Below are 23185 nucleotides of genomic sequence, written 5' to 3'. Positions count from 1 at the left end.
TCCTGTCTCCTAACTGTAAAGCGAGAGTGTAAGGAATTTTGCTGTTTGATAGCATCTACTATATGATGCATTTTTCTTTAGACCACCCTGCCACCTGAGAGGAGTGTTATTTACTGTCTTCACTGTCTTGAGCCACCTATTTTTCTTTCTCAACATTTCATCTTTTGCTGAAGAAAAAGATTTAATCTGTCAGACTGTACTATGTGTCTGTATGGTGTTGAACCCACAACCCTCACAGTCAAACCATTTTAGACGCTATTAAAGTACAGGTTGTTTTAAGACGAAAAGAGGATGACATCAACTGCAGATGTAGTTTTTGAATACTGAATTGAATTGAATTTAATTTCATTGAGAGAGTTAAAAAATCCCAGTTGCCTCTATTACTGTCATTCTTTGTTTGTCCCAACCCAGGTAAAGAGCACCAGCATCGACGCCAGCGCGGTAACATAGCAGTCTGAGCTCCATACTGACGCCCAACTCAGTGTGCTGCACTATGAAGTCACTGCACGCTCCATAACCTCACACCCTGGTGTGCCGTCCTCTTCTGCTCCAAGTCAAACTTGGCACATGGTGAACAAAACAAGGCGTGTTTCTGACACAAACAACAGAGAGCAGAGTGCATCCTTGTACACAGCTCAGGCCCCCACCATGCCTCTCCTCTCACAGTGTCGTTTCTGTAAGGATACTCTCACTCTTCGTGCTCTAGTCAACACACGTTATGGTGAGATGGTTCCTCTGAAGGCATGTCCAGGTATTGTATTTTTTTTAATTTTTTTAATTTTTTTTACATATTGTTTAAGTCAGTTTTGTGTCGATAAGTTGATAAAAGTGGTGTCATCTATATTTGAGAAGATCTACAGTAGATAAGAGAGATCCGTTTACATCCGTGCTGTAGTTTGTGGTTTATTTTTGGCAAGGCAAGGACAGTGAAATAATGTTTATTGTTGTTTATTTATTATGTTATGTTTCCTTCTCTTTGCGGCAGAGCTTTCAAATAATGGCAAAAATTAATGATGCTATAAATGATACATTTAGATATAGATAAAAATAAAATAACTAAAGAAACAGACGAGTCAAAAGAAATCAGACTGTCACTGCATAACTTATCTTGAAAAGCCTCAATTATCTTGCTTGTTTCCATATATTTTCTGATGGATTTGGTATCATGGCATATAAAGCTGATGTGGAGTTAAATGGGCTCTGTTTGTTTTTGTTTTACGCTCTTTGTCTTCAGGCAGGTGAAAGGATGGTTTCCATCACAGGGAAGAGCAGAAGCTTTGTGCTGCTTCTTCTTTCACTCCCACAATCGATCTTTCCCCCTCTGCCCCTCTTCTTCTTCACTGTAATAACCGTTTCTGTCTGGCCTGCTCTCGCGTTAGCCGCCCTGAGAACACCAAAAGCTGGGACTCCTCTCGTTGGCGACACAAACAAATCAACCTCCATCCTGCCAGCTACCATTTCTACTGCTTTTACCGATTCTGAAATCAAAACATCCTCACCACCCAAACAGTCCTCAAACTACTTTTCTCTTACAGCCGTTACCCCATCTTCTTTGTCAAAAGAGTCACTCTTTGACCAAACAGCCCGCAAACACTTCCTCATAACCTCACCCACAGCTTCTACAAAAGCTGTTTCCCCTCAGTTCGGCAAAAAAGCCTATCTGAGTCCTTGTTCAGGCCATTGTCACCCTGTAGCTCGCTGTCTTCCTCGGCCCCTAAAACAAATTTCACGGTTGCAACCTCACCCCTGTAAACGTTTAACTCTGTCCGTCAAAACTATGGCACCTCCTTCACACAAAAACCTTCAATCTTCTCTATCCAAAATGTCTCTGTATCCTGCATCTTCTAAAAAACGTCCTCCTCAGCCTTCTAAACCTCACTCTCCTGTCTCATCAGCCTCCAACTCGACTTTACCTCCAAAAGTTTTGCCATCTTCTAATTCTTCAAACAAGCTTCTCTCTCCTGTTTCAACGTTGTCGTCTCCCACAAGATTCTTGTCTTTATTCCCAAAAACTTCACCAACTCCTCATGCCAAAATTTCACCCATCCCGCTCCTCAAAACCTCACCACCTCCCTCAGAAGGAACAACCTTCCGCCAGCCCAGGCCACCTCGTCTTCGCTCCATCCCTCACACCACAGGTCCACTGTTTGAACACCAGCCTTTCATTGTTAGCTGGAACATCCCTGGTCTGGTGTGTAACAGATACAACATCTCGCTGGACACCTCGCCCTTTAAAGGAGTGGCCACACCTGCTAAGGTGAGGGGGCAAATATTTGAACATTTTCTGTTGGAAATTGAATTCCACTATTTTATTTACATGAAATCTAAAGCTGTGAAACACAAACTGCAAAATATATCACCTTCTGAATATCTGGTTTGCTATGTATGAAAAAAAAAAAGATTCTCAGTCTTCGGCATGATGTTGAGCTGCTCTTCCTAATGAAATCATTGTGTGATACCTATCTAAGTAAAATTCATAAGCTGATTGACATTGTCCTGTTTCTGATTTAGGTTCCAGGCCAGTTCCTGTCTCTGTTCTACACAGATCGACTGGGTCTTTATCCACATATAGACCTCACGAGTAGGAAACAGTTCTATGGTGGCATTCCTCAGAGAGGTAACCTGAAAGCCAGCATGAACAAGGCCAGAGCAGATATTAACTACTACATCCCATCCAAGTGAGCTAATCTACAACTAAAAAAATTCATCCTTTATTGTTTGGCACATTTGACACAGATTTTTAATCACTTGATCCTCCTGTTTTTCATCCAGGACAAGCCGAGGCTTGGCTGTGATAGACTGGGAGGAATGGCGCCCCCTATGGGACAGAAATTGGGGCACTAAGAAAATCTACCAGACTTTATCTGTGGCACATGTTATGAAGACAAACCGCTCCCTCACAATGCAGCAGGCCACAGAAAAGGCCAAACAACAGTTCCAGGTCAGAATTGACTGTGAAGTCTTGTGAGACTGATTATTTTGCCCTGGACAGCTAATGAATGAAATATTGATAAATAGCTTTTCCTCTCTAGCTGGCAGCCAGAAGTTTGATGTCAGGGATGTTGGCAATGGGGAGAGCTATGAGACCCAACTATCTCTGGGGCTTCTACCTGTTTCCTAACTGCTATAACTATGGCTGGTTGGAGCCACACTACACAGGCAGGTGCTCCAAGGAGGTGAGGATGCAGAATGATGAGCTGCTGTGGCTCTGGGAGTCCAGCACTGCCCTCTACCCCTCTGTTTATCTGCAGGTTGGTTAAACAAAAATGCCATCTCAAATTTTATCTCCAGTTTTTATTCTCAGGCTGATTTTTCCCTGTGTCCTTGTCGTGTTTCAGGCTTCGTTGGCAGACAATCCCAGAGCTGCACTGATGGTGAGAAACCGTGTCCAGGAAGCTTTGAGAGTGTCCACCCTGCCAAGACGGAGTGGCACTGCGCCCGTGTTTGTTTACATGAGACCTGTTTTTGTTGATCAGAACAGACGCTTCCTCAGCCAGGTAAATAGATCCTAATTTAAATGCTGATTTGTTTAATACAAGCCTCATTCACAGATGAATTATGTAAATGGTACGTGGCATGAGTTTTCGACCCAGTTGTGCGAGTGGATGTCATTCGGAGGCATTTATTAATAACAACCACTAACTAATCTTACTAAATAAATAAATAATTATATCCACCATCCAAACAGATTGCATCTTTTGAAACAACTCATTAGGGAGTGACCACACACTTGCCAAGATTAGATACATCTTGGGTTACTTCTTCATCTCAGCGGTGGGGTGTTTCCAGCCTTAGGTCCAGTTTAAAAGGAGTTTGGTTTCTTCAGTGTAACGACACCCTGCCCAGGTGGTAACCCTCACCTGGCCGTGTAATCCTTATCCTCTCTTCTCACCTTGTACAGTGTGTTTTTTCATTCCCAAGTGTGTATAAAATGAACAGTAGGAAAGGCCATGCAGCATGCGTGTGCACAAGACTGGTGTTTGTCTATTTGTATTTGTCTCATTTGTGAATGCCTGTAGCTGTTTCCTTTCCCTTGTTTTTCCTTTATTTGTACAGAGGTATTAGTAAGCATGTTTAACCATTTGTGTCCAGGGGGACTTGGTCAGCACCATTGGGGAGAGTGCAGCAGTGGGAGCGTCTGGTGCTGTGTTGTGGGGGGCCAGCGCTGACTATGATGACCAGGTAACATCACACCGCAGACCTCCACTGCAATGCTGAAAGACATGGCAGTGCACTGATGGCAGGTAGTCACAAAGGGTTCAACGAGATGACATAGGAGTCTGCTAATCTGACAATAGCTACTGATTGACTGTGGTGGTTGCTACTGTGGTGACATTAGTTAATCCTTGATAAACTCGATGATAGTGATGTTTTGAATTCTGCTTAAAGACAGATATGATGGTGGCATCAGTCTTCTCATCTAACTATGGGCTTTTCTTTATCCATAAGTAGGCATAGTTACATGATACTGTTGAATTGCTTTTCTTGTTCCTTCTTCAACTCTCTTTCCTTTGTTCCCCAGGCCTCTTGTGAATCCCTCTCATCCTACCTCTCCTCCACCCTCAACCCTTACGTCACCAATGTCACTGTGGCCGCTCAGCTCTGCAGCAACTTCCTGTGCCAGGGAAACGGCCGCTGTGTCCGCAAAAACTACAACTCCAATCACTACCTCCACCTAAACCCTGAGAATTTCAGGGTCTTGTATATTCGGAAACGCTATCTAGTTCTAGGGAGACCTAACTTTGCAGACCTGAAGACTTTGAGCAGGAGATTTACCTGCCAATGCTACAAAGGACTGAGGTGCACTCCCAGGACATACAGTGAGCTTGTGAAGGCCCTGATATTTAGTGTGAAACAAGGGCTGCACAAAAAAGCCCATATTCTGAATAAAACTGTGCTGGATGATAGACAACAAGCTAGTATTACTAAGGATAATGTTAAAAAGAACTTGAAAGTTTAGCTTGTTACAGTTTTCAGGAAACACAACACTTAAACCAAACCATTCTGCAATCTAGGGCTGGACACTGAAATCCAGATGATCAAAGGGTGTCTTTGCATGTTTGACCCATAGTTTGATTTGCATGGCCAGTGATTAAAATGAAAATACAGCAGGCTTGGCTCAGCTGGAGCGCACATAAGCAGATTGCCATCACAATGCAACCTCTATGCTCACGGGGCTACTGGTTGAAGGGCTCTTCTTCTCAATAGTTGTGCTATGGCCTCCCATCACTTAAATACACTGGAAGATTTAAAGTACTCAGGAAGCATCACCTCATCTATATCCTTCATGCTGTGACCACTGACAGAAGGTATCATGTTGCATAGTCTTGCCAAAGAACAGGGCTACCATCAGGGGTTTGCCAACAGTTGAGTATACCCTCATCTCAGATCAAACTTGGAGGAAACACTAATACAGACTATACTTTATCAAACACACCATATTATTCACAGTAGGCATTTGCATATGATTTGACTGTATATGTAAATAAATGAAGAGAGACAGAGCGCAACAGTGTTATTGTTCCTGTGTTCAACTTGCTCTTCACAGAAAATTTTTTTACAGAGTAATAGGCTAACTGGGGATTTTCAATATTCAGTGTCGAAATGCAGTTCATAAACTAAGCAAATAAAGCACATTTCAGTTAATGTGCTTTTATTTGCTTAGTTCATGAATTAATTTAGGCTAATGAGTTTAAAGTGATTTGGCACCATTCTGGTTCTGTTTTAAATGGTGGTATATTGTTAGCAAATCAAGAGATGCAGAAAAAAGTTGCTCACTCTGAGCACAACACAACACTGAACATTTTACATTACACAATTAAGCGTCCCATTAAAACCATGACAGTGTGACAGTGAGCAGGTATTTGTGATATGGTGGCCCGGAGGCAGACATGTCTCTGTGTATAAAAAAAGCTACACCGCTGTTGTAGCCGGTACGGCAAAACAACTGATATCTTCACTATTTCCATTCGCTCATAGACTTTGCTGGCAGTGCATAGTTCCCTACATTGTTACTCTCAGCTTCAACCTGAACAGCGGCCTAATCAGATTAAGTGAAAACACCTGTGTGTTTTGGGCCACCGGATGGCAGAACTCAAGAAGCTAAAGTTTTATCACCGTGTCTAACTGTTTTGGCTAGCTAAGTTGTTAGCATGCAGTTATCTACTTACCAGCAGATGTGGACCAGCATTAACACTCGTGGAGATGTGTTCCTGTCCACCTGATGAAGGTAAGTCCAATGTTTATATTTATCCCCTTCGCTCCGTTTGGTCTCCACCAACTCCCGAGAAATAACTGTGTATTTAGCATGCATGATGCCCGAGCAGCAAATTGCTAACTTGTCTTTGGCTATGATATTTAGCAGGTTGCTATTGCAGCTTGCTGCTGCTGGTGGAAACAGGCTGATAAAGAGCTGGGATGTATGAATGTGTTTTACAACACAAACAGTGAGCTCAGCAAATGTAAGTCTGATATTTAAAATTCCTCTCACTCAATTTTGGTCTCAACCAACTCCTGACAGTTGCTAAATGTATGAGAATCCAATAGCTAACTTTGTCTGCCGTTTGGTATTGAGAAAGTAGTGTGCAGTGTGATTTTATTGGAGCTTTTTAGCTGCTTGTTGCTACTGCTTTCTGATAAGAGCTGGGATACAAATGTGTTAGCGACCTCTGTCACATTACACATAATGTTAGTCATTATGACTAAAACATAATTAATGTAGCTTTACCAGTTGGACTGGTCAGCCTACACCATACATTACAAGGTTATTTTTTTCAGCTGTTGAAATGGAGAAGTAATAATGATAAGTTATCAGCAGCAAACAGTTGCATCTCACTTCTTGTTTCCATTTGTGTGAAACCATGTTTTCATGTTTGTGCTCAGCAGTCTTTATGGAGGAGTTAGTGTATGGTATTCCCATTGTGGGGTTGTTAACAGATACTGTGGGTCATCAGTGTATTCACTCAGGGTCCTCTGGGTGGTGAGAATGAGATGTCTGAATATGCGTCTTTGCTTGTGTCACAGTGATCTCCTTGGTGGTATGTAGAAAAAGAGTACAGTTTGTCATATTGTTGATTTTGCATCCCGGCTTAATAATTTATTGGTTGCTAATTGGTAAATATTCAGTCTTACTGAGTTATTATCATATGGTTGTCACCATTTGCAATGACAACATTTAAGCTTGTGCAAACTTTGCTTGTTGCAGACCAGATGGCTGCTATGTTGCATATTTGTCTAAACTATGCAATCAACCAACAAACCAACCACCAACACACACTAATGCATGTTGCCATGACAATGCTCTACATATGCAGTTTGAAAAAACTAAACAAGAACATTAAAATTTCCCTACAAGCTCAGGACACAAACAGACATTTTTGTTGAACTTAACTGCTTCCTCCCTGTTGGTTTAATTTATCACAACAACATCTCAATAAGGAAGCTGTAATGACACAAATAGCTGTGTGTGTGCCAGGAACTGGAATGTTTACTCCTCTCAAGAAACTAACCTACTACGTAAAAGCCAGCATTACCTGTTATATAATCTGTTGCTTATGTCTCTTGACTTTGTTTTTGAAATGTACTTTGCTGAGACTTGTTTCATGCCTTAGATAAGATACGAGTCTATAGACAAACACAAATGTACAAGAAACTACTGCCTACTGTTGACGACATCATGTCAGTGGTATGAGTCAGTCAGAAAATAGGTTGCAGGCCTTTCTTGTTGGTAGCCTATGATGGTGAATGTTTCAACAGAGCTGGAACACCCAGGGCACCAAATAAAAAGAAGGAGGGGGAATTGTTTTTCCTTCTTTCACAATTTCTCTCTAAAGACTTGCTAGCCTGCTCTGCGTCATTTTTCTTTACAGTTTTCCTTTACAACTGGAGTTGTCAAATAAAAAAGAGATCATAGCTTTAATGTGGACTCCTTGAAAAGAGCAAGTAATATTTGTGACAAAGAGTTCATCAAATTTGCTCAGAACCCCACTGAATGGTGCCTGTCAACATTCAAGTAATGAAATGAAGGAGTGCCAGTCATGTCACAAGAAATTTTTAGATTTAATTAAAATTGTAAGTTGTACAGTACATGCCATTGCAAGTCGGTCATCATTTTTTACTTTAATCTGCATTTTATTTCAACCTTTCACACCCTTTTCTAAAAGCAGTTTGGTCTCTTTTTTTTAAAATCAGTGAATAACACAACACAAAAGTAAAGTGTGATTAAATTACAGTTATTCGGCCATGGAAAATCTTAAAGATGTAAAAAGTCACACACTCATGTGGCTGTGATTCAGAAAATGACAGTGTTAAAGAACCTTAATATAGCTGCCAAGTAGAACAAAAAACAAGTCACCACTTGTGATTTAGACATGATTTGAAATATGTTCTGACACCTCTCCAGATATAATATTTGTGCCAGATATCTTTCTAAATATGCATAGACAAAATTCAGTTTGATTCCTTAATAGAAATCCCTAATGAATAAGAAAAAAATATTTTAAGAATCCAACGAGAATGATTCTAATAAATTTCAATGATGTACAACAATTTTCACTGTCACTCCCTGGTCTGTGAGGGCATAAAAAAAAAAGATCAGAATTTAGAGTTGCATTTAGAAGAAACTGTTTCCTAATTTTATAGAAATGATTAAAGGGCAGCTTCATAAATGACAGGATTGATTCCAGCACTGACTTAAAATACCACTGTGGGACTAAAACAGCTACAGCTGCTGGTAAATTCATCAGCTCACTCAGAGTTTGATTTCAGAAACCAACTCCAAAAGACAGTCTATTCACCTTACAATGTGACTTGTATAAAGTTGACAAGTTTGCTAAGATATACTACCATTTGTTTAGTCACAGTGCAAGGTACTTAGATTGGTTTGCTCAGAAGGCATAAGACCACTATAAAGCCAAACCACTGGAGTTTAAAAAAACTTTTTACTAGAAACTGTTCCCTCTGAACCTATAAGTCTGTACAATATTCACTTCAAGTTTGATCAGTGGGTTTAAATTAAATGGCTGCTTGACTGAAACGTGCATCAGTTGGAGATAAACTTGCTCAGTGCTTTTAGAAATAATTTGACGCGACTAAGCTTGGGAGTTTTAAGTATGTTTTCAAAGGACAGGGTAATCCGTAAGTTAATTGACTTTTTCAAAATATTGTATTTCTCTATTTTTAATTTGTATTGATATTGGTTATTTAATGCTCTTTTCACTGGAGATAAGAAAAAATACCCATAATTTTGCTGCGGAAGTAGTATAATTACTGATAGTGTAAAGGACTCAGCCTCACTGACTGAGAGCCTGTCATTGGTGCTGATGGTAGAAAATTATGTTTATCAGGAGAGCTGTGCTCCAAATGTTCAGATGGGTTTCAGATGTTTCATACAGTACATTGACAGCAGAACTGTGGCCCCAACCCACAACTGTAGCACTTCAGCTGAAAAGAGACCTGTGGGTTGTTTCTGTGAGTACAGCTGAGGCTGAAGGCACTACAGCAAAGTAACGTTTGGTTCATGAAAGATTCACAGTAAATCTCCCTCGGCGCCTCGTACTCATTCAGCTACAGCTTTTCTCTTGCTACATATATTACTGGGTTTACCGCTACTCTAATAGTTGTCATGCATTACTCTGGGATCATATGAACAAGCTGGGTGACAATTGGGAGTATGTTCCAAAATGTAACGTTAACAATTTAAAAAATAAAATGAGATCAACATTTAAAAACTGACTATTTGCATGAAGGAATATGGAGCAAGTGGACACTGTCCTCTTAACTTACATTTTCCTTGTCTTGAAAATACTGATGTTTGAATTTTAGGTGAATATGTGTTTTGGGGAAGAAACCCTAAATCATAAACCTGAAACAAAACCTTCCAGTAGTTTTTTTTTTTTTTTCTTTTTTAATTTTTATATCTACTTTTTTGTTTAGCATGCAGATATGGGCTACAGTTAAAGCATGCCAATGAATATGTAAGTGACATAATCGCTCTGACCCAAACTAAACCTGTCACAATCATGTAGTGTATGAGATGGCAGGTCCGTCACTGCAGTGTCTAAAAGAAAATGGAATATTCACACATCCAAAGTGATGAAGACTTGTAAAACTGGTTAATATTACAACTGCATCCTACAACAGAGATAAAAATGGCAGTAGGTTAACTGAATTTAAACAGGTTAGGCAAACAAACCATGTCCTACATTGTGTTTTATCTCCATTTATGGACCCAGAAATATCAGGCATTGCAGAACTGACAACTGAAAAATGTCTCATCTGCATACTGGTGACAAGTGTCCAGATTCCAGAGTGAACTGAATCTCAACTTTCTGCAAGTATTAACTGCACAAAATCTCAACTCATCTCAACACTTGTTGTCATGGTAACATCTCCTGTCTGAACCAAAGTTATTATCTTAGATAGCCTACTTTGATATGTGGGCAAATGCAAACCATGGTTTGAGTTGACTGCCTGACCTGGTCCTACATTACCATTTAACCTTGTAAACCTATTCAAACTGAATCCGGTTACAAACACAAACTTTCTCTTCTCAATAAATCAGTTTTGGGTAATACGCCCAGGCCTGTATGCCACGTTCTTTCTTTTTAGGAATGAATAATGCCTTCTTGTTTATCATTAGTCACATGTGGGTCAGACTTTGCCCAAAACCTCAAAAAGAAACATTAAAGTATTTTTTTCTTTGACTCCAGCTGTCCATTGACCTCTCCATTCTCCCCACTCACATCTGCATCTTTGTTGCACTTGATCCTCAGCAGGACATTAGACAGCACGTCCTGATACAGACTGAGACAGACCCAGCCAGGCAGGTAGAGAAGGGTGATGAGTCCCATGAAGTTGTGAGGATAGTGGGAATAGTCCCATGAGCAGGCGTCAAACTGCCTTAGGACCAGACCCCAGGAGAACTCCCAGGCGTAGATGAAGCAGATGTAGAGCGGGAGGCGCTGCCACGTCCCCCAACCTCTGCTGAAATGCAGGTGAAGGTAGAGCTTTTCCACCACGAAGCTGCAGCTACCGTACATCAGGAAAGACCACAGGGACGTGTGGCCACTGAGGGTCCGGTCCGACTTCTCAACCAGGTTGAACATAGAGGTGAAAAGCACCTCGTCCAGAAAGCCGTGCATCCCGAAGAACAAGAACCGCACAAAGCCGGGGAGACTCTGAGGACCTGTCCGGTCCTGACTGCTGTCCTCCGGGCCGGGTTTACTTAGGAGGTCAGTGGGGCAGCATGGGTGATACTGCAGCCTTGACAGCCCTCGGTGAAACACCTGGGCGAAGTAGATAGCCAGGATGTAGTGCACAGCCAGCTGCGTCCCTGATACTACCCTCACCTGCTCGGTCAAAGTGTTGATGTTCCCGATCAGGATCTGCAGCCCGATGTAGACAGACGGATAGAAAACAAGATGAAACACAACAGGCCGACCTCGGAAACACCTCTTCTGTGAGTAGATCTTCTCAAGCGCAAAGTGGGTTAGCGAATGCATGATACAAAGATATGGAGATGAAAACCCCACCAGTTTAGGGTCCCCATGATTGAAAACCCCCTGTAACGATGACAACAGGACATCCAGAGTAACACCATGCATCCCGTAGAAGTAAAGCCGCATCCATCGTGGCAGCTCCCGCAGCGACTCCGCCGCGTCCCCGATATCTCCAGACGATTCTTCTTGTTGGGGTGTTCGCGCCGTTTTTAGGCCACCGACGTGCTCTCCTGAACGGCTGCGAGCACCGTCTTGCCACCGACTGGCCATGATCAGTCACTCTGTCTGGAGGGATTCAGTGGTCCTCTTCCTGCACATTGTTTTCTCTAATGTTCCGCTGCGGCCGCGCGCTGAAGAGAGCTGCGGCTGCAAGCATCTCTAGCAACTGTTCAGAATGACTGCTGCTTTCACGTGCTCCTTGGAAAAACCTATTTTTGTGAACACCGCTTAAGTGCTTAAAGATGCCCCTGGAGTTTCCCTGTAATCAAACAAAAGTTCAGTTCACAAATAGTATTGAAACGTTTCGTAGCCTACGTATCCAAGAGGGTTAACAGACTCTTTCATGAATGTCATTCCACATTTGCAAAGCTCAGGTTTAAACTGTGTGGGCCTGCATTGTTTACCTACGTGTTTAGCTGTTAGTCGTCGTCTTCCCTGTTTTTGTAAGTAGCTACATTGTCACGTTTGATGTTGCCTTCACAAACTGCCTATCTCCAGAAAAGTCTGAAACCTATGGCACTGTGTTCGTGCACGTGTGTTGTCTTGCATGGGCAAAAACTCCGCAGAGTAGGCCTACCTTTTTTCTTTTTTTTATTAATTGATGTTAATGAATCAAAATAACATTATGATAAAAACATAGGCTATTTTATCAAATAACTGCTTGTCACCTCTTCTTCATCTCCACTTGCATATTATAAGAGTTGATTTTAAAACCATACTGATAATAGTTGTAAATATGTTAGATTCAACTGTATTTACAGTAAATGAAGCAATAGTTCGGCTGTGTCTGTTAATCAGTTAAGTCCCGTCTGTGATGTTCAATACAATGATACTGAAATAAATCAGAATTGGTCTTTCATGCAGTTGCTGCTCTGGGTCGTCATTTGCATCATTATAAGTGTTTCCAAATGTCCAGTTGCACCTGAAGGGATCACAATTGAGAAACTGGTGGAGGCGGTGTGGCTGTCTAGCTGTGGTAGAAACGGGACGTTTCTGCTCTGACGCGGTTATTAACGGAGCTCACGTCCCCCTGCGACGTCCCGACGGTGTTTAATCAGGAGTCATTAATGATGATCACAGCAGATCATCCCGTTGTAATGATAGCTCCATATTTGTCCACACTGAACTCATTTGTTAAACCATCAAATTTCATCACAAGTCGCCTCAATAATCATCATCGTCATCAATCATCATAGCTCTATCAAAAAAAAATAAAAATAAAAACACTTGTTACGTGTGGGTAAAGGTGATATATAGATGGATTAAAGTGAAATATTTGATTAATGCAGGAATGAAAATTCAGGCATTTGATGAATGCAGTCTGATCTTAATGCTGCCCTGTCATGGTAGCCTATTTCGGACTGCTTCCTCTTGTGGTTTCTTGCAACACTTTGCACACTGTGTTAGGCTCACATAATACAATGTAATCAGAAAAAAATTCTCCATCTTAGACCATGTTTCAATTAGATTATTATTCAGTAACCATCTAGTACATTACCCATTATAGTTGAGTATGTGTAACAAGTGAAGTGATTTGATTCCAGATTATGTCTACTTTAGAAGAATAAAACAAAATCTAGTCCTCTGATGAAGATTAATAAAGTGGATAGTGACATTAAATGAACTATGATTTGATAAACTCAACATCTGTAGAGAATACAGATAAGAATATGGTTCGCAAACAGTGCAAAGAACAGAAGAACGTTTCAAATTCAGCTGTGACTTTTATGCAGATGTACAGAAATTACATACACTACTTTGCATACATTTAAAGGCACATTTTCTGACAGAGATGTAGGGCATTGCTTGTTTAAGATTCGTGCATGATTACCCAACTTCTGGCTCTAGAGTAATGTCTAAACAGACATTAATCCTTACCCTAACCCCTTTGCCGCCTGCAGCCATATACAGTATGTACAGGTTAGAAGACATGCAGTAGGCTGAGATGGCCACAAGGGGGCGCTGCTCAATCGTGTGACCAGAATAGAGAGTGATACTGTAGCTAAGGCTCATTTTCCCAAAGGGGAACTGAGTGCATTTTCATCACAGGCTGTGAAGAGAGCCAAGACAAGTGTGTGCGTGTGTGAGACATGGTGCAGTCTGGTGTCACCCATCTCTTCTTGAGATGTGTTTTATTGGTTTAGCGCTGACTATGTTTCTGGCTGTGGGAGAAGAGTATGTCTCAGTGTGTTCCGAAAGCATGCATTAGTGCTTAGACAATGAGGCAGATTTTGTGTTTAGGTGCCCACGAATAGAGTATGAATTTCTGCATGTTTGTGTTTCACTCTGTTGAACAATCTTGTGGAGTTTCAGCGTGTGTATATTTACAAGTCTTTGTTCACTCTTTGTGCGTAATATGAGTGACAGCATGTCTCTTTAGGCTGCAGTCCTGTGTTCCCAATTTGCGTGTGTGTGGCAAACGTGCGCATATGTGTTTGTTTGTGTGTGCACTCATAGGAAATGGAGATATCAGTGGTCCTTCTGGGCCACAGAGATAAGTGTGTCTCTGCATGGTTTAAACCCATCAGAATCCCTTTGGCAGAGAATGAACTCCTGCCTGAACCCACTCGGTGGTGATCCAGAACCTGCACAGCCGACTCAGAAACAAGAAAGCATTTTCAAACAGTTTGGGTCAAATACAGCATTATATTCCAGTTGTCAAGATATGGCCCTCTGTCTCACACACATGCACACCTCCACCTCTACTATTGCTAAAGCACATCCTCTCAACCTCCTTTTTAAGAGCATTACTACAGGTAATTGCATTCATTATTCTTTATGTGTAGCTTGTATACAGTGGCATTTGAACATCAATAATTCATTACCCCATTTATTGTGAGACATAATGCAATTAGTGTAAATAAATGGGATTATCACTGATATAAACAGAACGTGTAGAACATCTAAACCTCCCTGAGTATCGAATATAGATCTTATTATCAGAGGTAAAAAAGTAGAAATTTATCATTTCTGGCTATGATGAGACACAGTTAGCTGTGCTTTAAATTCAGCATCAGTCATCAGTTAGACGGAGCAGTACTGAATGAGAGGGAAGAGTGAGCCCTATGTGGTTCATTCTTGCTTTTGACTTATGTCATTTAAGAAAGTCTCCTCTTACTGATGTTTTCTGTTTGATTCTGTCGTGTTCTGTTAAGAATACAGAAAAGAGGGGACAGATGGAAATAGGCCCTGATTAAAAGAGCACTTGTGTATTATACTGTGTTATTATTACAGCACTGAATTTTAGGCTAAGCTGATTTTAAGTTAGTTTTGCACAAGCCCACAGGCATATTAAACCATTTTACTGCAAGCTTTAAGAATGGCTTTTTTAAAATTTTTTTTATTGTATGACACGCTGGCATAGATTTAATAGATAATTTCAGGGTATTTTAAATATTATTCTGTGCAGTTAAGCTTCACAGTCTGAGTCAGACACAAGGAAGGAAGAGGTCAGTGCTGTCTCATATTGTATTCCTTTGTATTACTATGTGCTATCAATTATATTTCCTTTCATCTATAGTTTCACTGAGAAAGTCGGAGTAAAATGAGAAAAATAGATACTACATTTGTAATACAGATAAAACATCTTTGTCCAGAGCTGTAAATTATGTCATGATGTTGCAAAATTATTTTGCAACTCCTTATACAAACTAATCCTGTCCTCATGTCTTATTACTACTCTTTTATTCAGATGGCTCCCAGACTTGATGTTGCACAATGGCTTGGTCATAATGGAGGCTGCAAAATGTTGGAATGTTCAAGATGCTACTTCAATGAATAGAAGTCAAACAATGAAGCGTGTTTATTTTCCCTGTGAGCTGACATAAAGTCTGTCCTTTGTAATGATAAACTATGTCTTTTGTGCATCAATACCATCAAAAAAAAAATTCTGTAGATGTAAAAGGCTTGGTTTGTGAGATGAGTGTGATTTTAATGTTTTATTTATTGCACCTTCTTCGATCTAAAGTCTGAAACCTCTTATTTTCAGTGCATTTGAGTATTGGTATTCATCAGATAAAACACCATATACCTTCAGTTCATGTTCCACAGATAGCTGGTCTGTTCTCTTCGTCTCCCTCTGTATGTTTTATGCATTTTAATGTGCTGTGGTGGATTCTAGCCAGCCAACTGCTGGATATTAGGGAGTGAGTATGGTGCAGAAAATGTAAGACACTATAATTTGTGGTATTTGTTAAATCGGACCATAAAATTATATCATCTCATTTGCACTTAGTAGAAGAGTTAAAACTGCTTTTTCAGAAATCCACATATTTTCCCCCTAAGAAGCCTGATTGAAACACTAGATGGCAGCGGTGTGGCACAGTCTCCCATGGTTTGGGTGGGCCCTTCTGACTCTGTTGTTCTCATTCATAGAAACACAATAATACTGTTTTGCATGGAGTGAATTTTAATGCATAGTGGTTATATGTGCATCAATGACGGTCAATGTGGCAAATGCCAGAGACAGACTATCAGTGTGTGGCCAGAATAGCCATGACAGGTTATTGTGTATGTGACCTTAGACTCCTTTGTACTCATCATTGTGTATCACTGTGTGCTGATTGCCATGTTAACAATGGATGATTCAAGACTATTCTACTGCTGGTGTCATTGTACAACATGACATTCATAGAAGGGTATACCGTGTAAAGCCTGAAGCCGAATACACTCATTTGCTTCCTGAAGGGCTGTAGACGGTATTCCCTAGATCAGAAAGGCTTTTGTAAATATACATCACAGATATATCGTATCAGAGGCGCGATAGACTCCTCAGTTGCATACGAAAACATTTTCTCATCAGATATGTCCCGTTAGGCTCATTACAGGTTGTGAGTGGCTGTAAGATGAAGCTATGTGATGTTTGATTGATGTGACGCTTGACCGAGTCCCACAGGAAATGAATGCGAATCTGCAGTCACGCACTTAAAATGCGAACCTCTGAAAATGTAATTTCAGAACCCATTTCCTCCAATTTGAGCCATTATTGAATGGACCACGGGCCCCATGCTCTTGCATTGTCTCATATGGTCAGATTGGGTAGTGTAGTGTGTGTGTGTGTGTGTGTGCAGCTCATGCTGTGCTTTTGTGTTGTGTATTTTTCTCAAGCTTGTAGCTTGTTTGTTCTCATTTTATACATTTTTGACCTGGAGATATTATATTTCCAGTGCTACTGTGTGCTTGTTGCTTATGTGAGAGAGTGTGTGTGTGTATATGTGTGTGAGAGTGTAAATTTGTGATCCCTCTAGAGATGGGAGGAGGAAGAGGATAAGGAAAGGATAAAGATCAGCCTAAATGATAGGAGGTTTGCACCATTCCCGGGAGTAGTTCAGGCTCTTGTTTGCTGTTCTTTTCTCATTAGGAATTCTGTGCAACCCTGAGACCGTCCAGGGACTCACCCAGTCACATGGAAACACAACACCCTGACTCACCCTGTCTCACCTAGTCTTACCCTGCTTTACTCTCCTTGTCTCCCCTCTAAATGCCCTCTCCTCTCCTCCTCATATTGTAATTCATTTATGTCTGACTCACCCTCACGTCTTGTATTGTCTCACTGCCTCTCTTCCACTACAATTGTATGAACCACATCTTCTCTAAGTCTGAAGGCAGTATTTTTTAAATATATTCATTTAATTCTACTTAGATAATGCCATTGTTGTGGTTCCTCTCCTCTCCTCTCCTCTCCTCTTCAGTACTCTCCTGTGCAAGTCCCAATGATCTACTTGTATAATTAATCTGTGCCTTCTCCATCCCTGTTCACCCATCTCATTCTCCTGCTTATCCTCTCCTCCTCTCTTGTTTCATCTCATCCTTTCCACAGTAACCTTAGTGACCCTCCTTTTAACCTTGTCATCTTAAATAACCTTCTCTTCATCCTGTCCTCCCTTTCACATCTCTTCAACCCCCCCTCCCTAACCTTCATTTACCCCTTTGTCACCTCTTACCCAAACTACCCCCCTCAACACAGCTTGTATTGTCTTGTGTCTTTTATATTCTTCACACAACTGCAGTTTTGTAACCTCTCATGCTTTTTGGGTCGTTTTTGCACCGAAGTGCACCACTTTCGTCCAGGCTGAAATATCTTAACAACTATTGGGTGGATTCCCATGAAATTTTATTTATTTTTTTCCACACACATTTTGTGTTCTCCCAAAATTCAGATGGCATTGGATAGCTCCTCTGTAACATTTTTCCAACATTTTCAACCTCATATGCATTAAAATAAATCTAAATAAATAATAAATAAACATGTTACCATTGCCTTGAATATATGAGAGATAGTAAAGCCAGTTGCAATGAAAACAGGACTTTGTGCACCTTTCACATAAACTCTTATCCCTCTCCTTGCTCACTTCAAAAGTGTCACCTCTTTCTCCTCTTTACTTTCCTGTCAACTCAATGACAATTACAAGTCTTTTGTTCCTCTCCTCCCCTCCCCTCTTCTCTCCTCTCATCATGTTTAATGAGCTCACAGCAAACCTAGTTAGTTAACTCATAGCAGCACTACAGATGCCCTCTGTGTACCTGTTGCAAGACAGTCTCTGTCATGTTTCTGCCTCTGGCTTTGTATGTGGACCTCTCCACTCCTCTCTTTGCCTTTCTTTCTCTCTCTGTCTAGACAGTCAGGGCAGCAGCAGCAGCAGTGGATGGCATGATTTAATTTTGCTTGTCTGGGCCTGGAACTCTGGTGTGAAAAGTGTCTGTTTCATGGTGGGCTACTTCTGTAGTAATTTGCAGCGATGAATGAAACAGACAGACTGTGTATTGTGAGCCTTTGTGCATCCTGTCCATTTTGTTTACCATCCTCTGTATGCTCCCCGGGGGTGTCTGGGAGATTGTAGTCATGGGATACCGAGACTCTATGAACGTGTGTCATGCTCTGATTGGTTCAGCTGGCCACTGGCGGGGGCATTTATTAGTGATATGACTTTAGTGATATGGATATGGATCATTAATGGTGCTCCCTGTCTCTCACCCCCTCTGCTCTTGGTCTCTCTTTTCTCTGTCTGTGTATTCCCCTCAGCCTGTGTTTCTCTCTCTCTGCTGTGTTTATGTACATTACAGTCCCTGTACAGTCTGTCTTTTTCTTTGTCCAGATACAGACAGTCAGAGAGAGGCAGAGAGAAACACAGTGATGATGAGAGAGAGAAAAAATGAGAGTGTTAGAGAACAAAAGGAAGCAGAAGATTGGCAGTTATCAGTGGGATGGGTGATGGGTCAGCACTGTGTGTGAATATGTAGACACCCAGTGAAGGCAGAGCGTAGGATGCTGTCTATTAACTGTGGCGCCAGGAGATAAACAGGAAAAAGCAGCAGGTGGCTTGTCTTTCAAACCTTGGCGTCATCTGACCTCCAATCCCTGACCCTATGGGTATTTCAGTGTCTCTTTGAGCCTTTCTCTGTGGAGTCTATATGCTCAGATTTCCAGGAACAGGTTAGGTGAATCTAAAACTCAATTTTAGTAAGAATGTGTTGGTCTGCCATTATTTGTTAGCCTTGTAACATGTCTGGGGGTTCCCTGTCTCTTACCCAGTGCATGCTGGGATGAGCTCCAGCCCTATAACTCTAAATATGATAATAGTTAAAGAAAAAATACATTAAAAGGTGTTATATAACTCAATGCCCTACTGTCATGTAAGTATTAAAAATATTTTGTGCATATATAATAGAATAGAAATAGAATAAGGAAACCAACCAATATGTAAACCAACTTAAACTCAGTAAAGAACAGAGAAAGCCCTGACCTCCTGTTTTATTTCTCTATAAGTCTTTCTAAATGTTAAGATGTTTTATTTCTATGACATTATTATGAATAACTGCTTGATTAAGGCATATGTGGTTAAACATTTCAACAACATTTATTCTCATTAGATATAACTTAGCTCCTTCACTGGGTATCACAAAATGTTGATGTGCAGCCACAATCACTCGATCCCATAAACCAATTTTGTCATTAAGTGTCACTTCCCAAGAGAAAGCCTACCTCTATTCCTGCTCTGTTAAGCCTATTCTTAGCACCACCAGTGTCTTTGATGAACATAACAATTGCTTGGATATGGAAATAAGACATTGTGTTCAACTCCATGATGTCAAAATGCCTCATAACCCTAAAATAATATCGCTAAATGAAGATGGATGTCTAGAGATGACTTTGCTGTTAATGGAGAAATTCAGTGAGGAAAAACAAAACAAAACAAAAAACAAAAAGCAAAACAAAACCTTTCCCCTAATGAGGTCCCATGGCGGCCTGCCTACATGGGTTAACAAAAGAAACTCTCCGGTGGATTTCCTGAATGTTTCACCCTGAAACTTTGATGCTTTACCCTGTATTTATTCCACAGGAGAAGCTGTAAGGTGGGTTAGGAAGAGGTCACATTGCTCTAGATGTGTATGAATTCACACACTACTTGTTAATTACAATTAATAAATTGTATATCTCTATAGGTTCAAAGTCAAAGCAGTCAAATGGTTATGTACTGGTGTTTAGCATAAATAAATCACTACATTGATTGGTTGTGTTGGTCACCAGACCAGCCTTTTTGTGATCTACAAATGAGAATCACAATAGTATTTTTCTGCAGGCTTTCCATTAATTTAAATTGACGTCTTGTCTGATTTTTAAAGCAATATGAGATCACGGTCCTGAAACAGAGACTAATCACATTAATATAATTCACAGATGACCAAATGACCTCAGTCTCTTTAACATGAATCACTGAGCCCATCATTTCTTTCAGTGAAACAGAAATGATTACTTTATAAATAATTAGCGTGACACGTCTCTAACGTTACTATCCCCAAGGAGCTAATGTTTATGCCTTGTTTTTGCTTATGAGAGCAACACTCGCTTCCTCATTTGTCTTTCTTTCTGCCCCCAGTCATCTTTCTTTCTCCTTTCAATTTAGCTACAATCCTAACTATTCCTTCAGTGTTTTCCCCCTCCTACTTTTTTCTCCCTTTTCATTTTTATTCTCTGCTTCTCGCTTGCTCCTTTACCAATGTGCCTCAGCTTTGTATTTCAGGGTCAGCTATGAAATTCAGCTCCTACATAGTTACTGCTGCCTGCAGTGCTGCTGAATGTTGAAGAGGATGCAGATACTGCATGCTCTGGCTGTATTTGCATACAATTTGTATGGAGGTGGTCACTTTCATACATTTTTTTTCTTTTTTCAGTGAATCTCTTTTACATTGTTTATGGGCAAAGTGTACGGTTGCTGCGTGGCCATTTGTTTATTTATTGATGTTCACATTAGAGGTCCGTAGCAAATTAACAAAAGCACAGCAACCTATTGAGAAAATAGGTATTTGAATGTGGGAGTTTTTCACTCTTAAACACACACTTAAATTTACTTGTTAATATCATATAACATTACCAAAAAGTGCAGTTTTGACCTGTGACCTTTGGTTACACTTTGAGGGACAGGTATCACAAAAACCACAAACCTTATACACTATAATACAATTTCTCCTTTTCTGACCTTATACATTTGATCCTATTTCATGTTTTCTGTATAGCCTTGTAACAGCTCCAAATAAGCAGAAGCAGAATAACTTGTATTGAACCATGAGTGACTTTTGTCCTAAACCCTTACTCCTGACTATCAAAGGTACATTTGTAAGATTTCAAAGGGCAGAAAATGTAGCAGGAACAAAATAAAAACGCACAATATCCTCACAAGTGTCATTAAAATTTCATCTAGCTACAGTACAGTAGAAACATCAGCAAAAACTGGCTGCAGGCTATGCTTGAGGAACAGAGGCTGCATCTGTTTTTATATAACTCAATGTCTTATTGTGCACATTTATGCAAAAGATAGATTTTTGCTCATAAATGAGAAAAAACCTGTTATTAAGCTTCACAAAATCCGGACATCTTGTATTCAGTTTATTAGATAATGATAATAACAAACCCATCAACTCAATTGCTTCATTAAACAAATGAGACTAACAGAGGGTTTGGACAGTACTTAGCTCCCACCTGATTATCCGTGAATGTGACCAATATCAAAGTATCCTGTTGTGCATTTAAAACTTCCTAACCATCAGAACAAGTGTTTGGCCCATCACAATCAACCCACAGATTCTTGACCCTTGTGTTCATACACACTCCACGCATTATTCTCTTATTTTTGACTGCATACTACAATGTTCAATTGGTTGGATGACTCGGTTACAAATGTTAATGTGCGAGAAAATAATTTTATCATTGTTTGTAGCATGTGAAAGCTAGATACAATTATCAAAGGAGAAAAGAAACAACTCTACACACACGCATCTGACACACAAATTGTACTTATGTTGTTTCACTCATTTAACAGCCTCCTCAGAGAACTCCTAGTGTTTCTGATGGTGAGTCAGACCCTGGCTCTACCTGTGTTGGCTCCAGCTGAGGCAAAACAGTAATTAGCAAACTTTATGTTATAACCTTAACTATTGAAGTTCAATGAACTGGATAACGTTTTAGACACAGAGATAAACAGTGTTCAGACTCTGTTATGGTTTATCCACCCCCGTCAGTGGGGAAAAACTCCCAGTAGGAAAATACTGTACACTATGGCTGGATGGTTGACTGGTATTGATACTGGCTACTCCAAATCAAGGTCAATGCTTGCTAACCGCAGTAGGCTATGATCACTCAGCAGTCAGCTGCATGGTGGACAGTATCCCTAGCACAGAATGATACATCTAACCCAGAGAAAAAAAGCCCAATGTGATTTAAAGCTCATATATATTGAATAATAGACCTTCAGTTAAGTCAAATGACTTGATAGAAAAACCCATCAACCCACTCAGTTATTACTCTGAGAAGAGTGTGCTTGCATGTACAAAAAGCCTCTGAACCTTGTGAAGAAGGCAAGGACACGCTGTTTTGTTTTGAACTTCTCTCCTTTCTTTGCCGCAGTCATCTGCAAATGCAAGAGAACTGGGACACTTCCATCAGCATCCTCATTATTGTCCTAAAGGAGCGTTGCAGAGGTCAGGAAGTGTGTTAAGGTCATAATGACCCTTTTAGCACACCATGGGAGGCAGTATCTATGTCCATGACTAATGTGAGGGGTTGGCAGACATACACATGCATACATATAGCCGCACACACTCATGCATGCATACAGTATATCTATACACAGCACACAGTCACACCCCAAGCTCCACACTCACTTCAGTGTCAGTGACTAACTGGGTTAGGGGTGGGGTAGGGCATTTCTCTGTGTATCGCTAACCCGTATTAAGTTACATTGTATTCCACAGAGGGAGGATATGATCCTCTGTGTCACTGGAAAATGAAAGGTGAACGGAAATAGTGGGGGAGGAGGAACGGCAAAGAGATGGGAGGGTGAGGGAGGGAATGGAGAAATCAACTTACGACGGTTGAAATGTAGAGACGTAGAGAGTGAGCATCACAGCGCAAGAGTAAATCTTAGAGAGGATGAAGGGAAAACTGATGTGCAAAATTTAGAATGTCAGAATCC

The 23185-nt window shown here is 40.6% G+C and overlaps 2 protein-coding genes and 1 long non-coding RNA gene across 3 annotated transcripts in view; 2 read left to right on the top strand and 1 right to left on the bottom strand.

Moving 5' to 3' along the window:
• Positions 1–527: 527 nt before the first annotated feature.
• On the top strand, positions 528–5505 carry LOC130163333 (hyaluronidase PH-20-like). Its single transcript, XM_056367467.1, has 8 exons — positions 528–751; positions 1235–2257; positions 2512–2678; positions 2773–2941; positions 3033–3251; positions 3339–3497; positions 4093–4182; positions 4523–5505. The coding sequence occupies exons 2-8, from the start codon at positions 1247–1249 to the stop codon at positions 4958–4960; spliced, it is 2253 nt and encodes a 750-aa protein (XP_056223442.1). The 5' UTR covers positions 528–751; positions 1235–1246; the 3' UTR covers positions 4961–5505.
• A 514-nt stretch (positions 5506–6019) lies between these two features.
• The window catches only part of LOC130163336 (uncharacterized), a 93794-nt gene continuing 76628 nt past the window's right edge, over positions 6020–23185 (top strand). Inside the window, exon 1 of the long non-coding RNA XR_008826466.1 lies at positions 6020–6229. This is a non-coding gene — a long non-coding RNA (uncharacterized LOC130163336). The remainder of the gene's footprint in view (positions 6230–23185) is intronic.
• On the bottom strand, positions 8040–13210 carry tmem229a (transmembrane protein 229A). The gene has a single exon (XM_056367469.1). It carries the CDS (start codon positions 11766–11768, stop codon positions 10683–10685), a length of 1086 nt encoding a protein of 361 aa, XP_056223444.1. The 5' UTR covers positions 11769–13210; the 3' UTR covers positions 8040–10682.

The sequence above is a fragment of the Seriola aureovittata genome, chromosome 22 (assembly GCF_021018895.1).
Source record: "Seriola aureovittata isolate HTS-2021-v1 ecotype China chromosome 22, ASM2101889v1, whole genome shotgun sequence".
NCBI classification, from domain to species: domain Eukaryota; kingdom Metazoa; phylum Chordata; class Actinopteri; order Carangiformes; family Carangidae; genus Seriola; species Seriola aureovittata.
This window is presented reverse-complemented; position numbering and strand designations above follow the sequence as displayed.

Coding starts and splice junctions, on each gene's coding strand:
- LOC130163333 (XM_056367467.1), top strand. CDS start 1,247: ATGGTTTCCATCACAGGGAAGAGCAGAAGCTTTGTGCTGCTTCTTCTT. Junction 3,498..4,092: donor ACAGACGCTTCCTCAGCCAG/GTAAATAGATCC, acceptor ATTTGTGTCCAG/GGGGACTTGGTCAGCACCAT. Junction 4,183..4,522: donor GCGCTGACTATGATGACCAG/GTAACATCACAC, acceptor TTTGTTCCCCAG/GCCTCTTGTGAATCCCTCTC.
- tmem229a (XM_056367469.1), bottom strand. CDS start 11,768: ATGGCCAGTCGGTGGCAAGACGGTGCTCGCAGCCGTTCAGGAGAGCAC.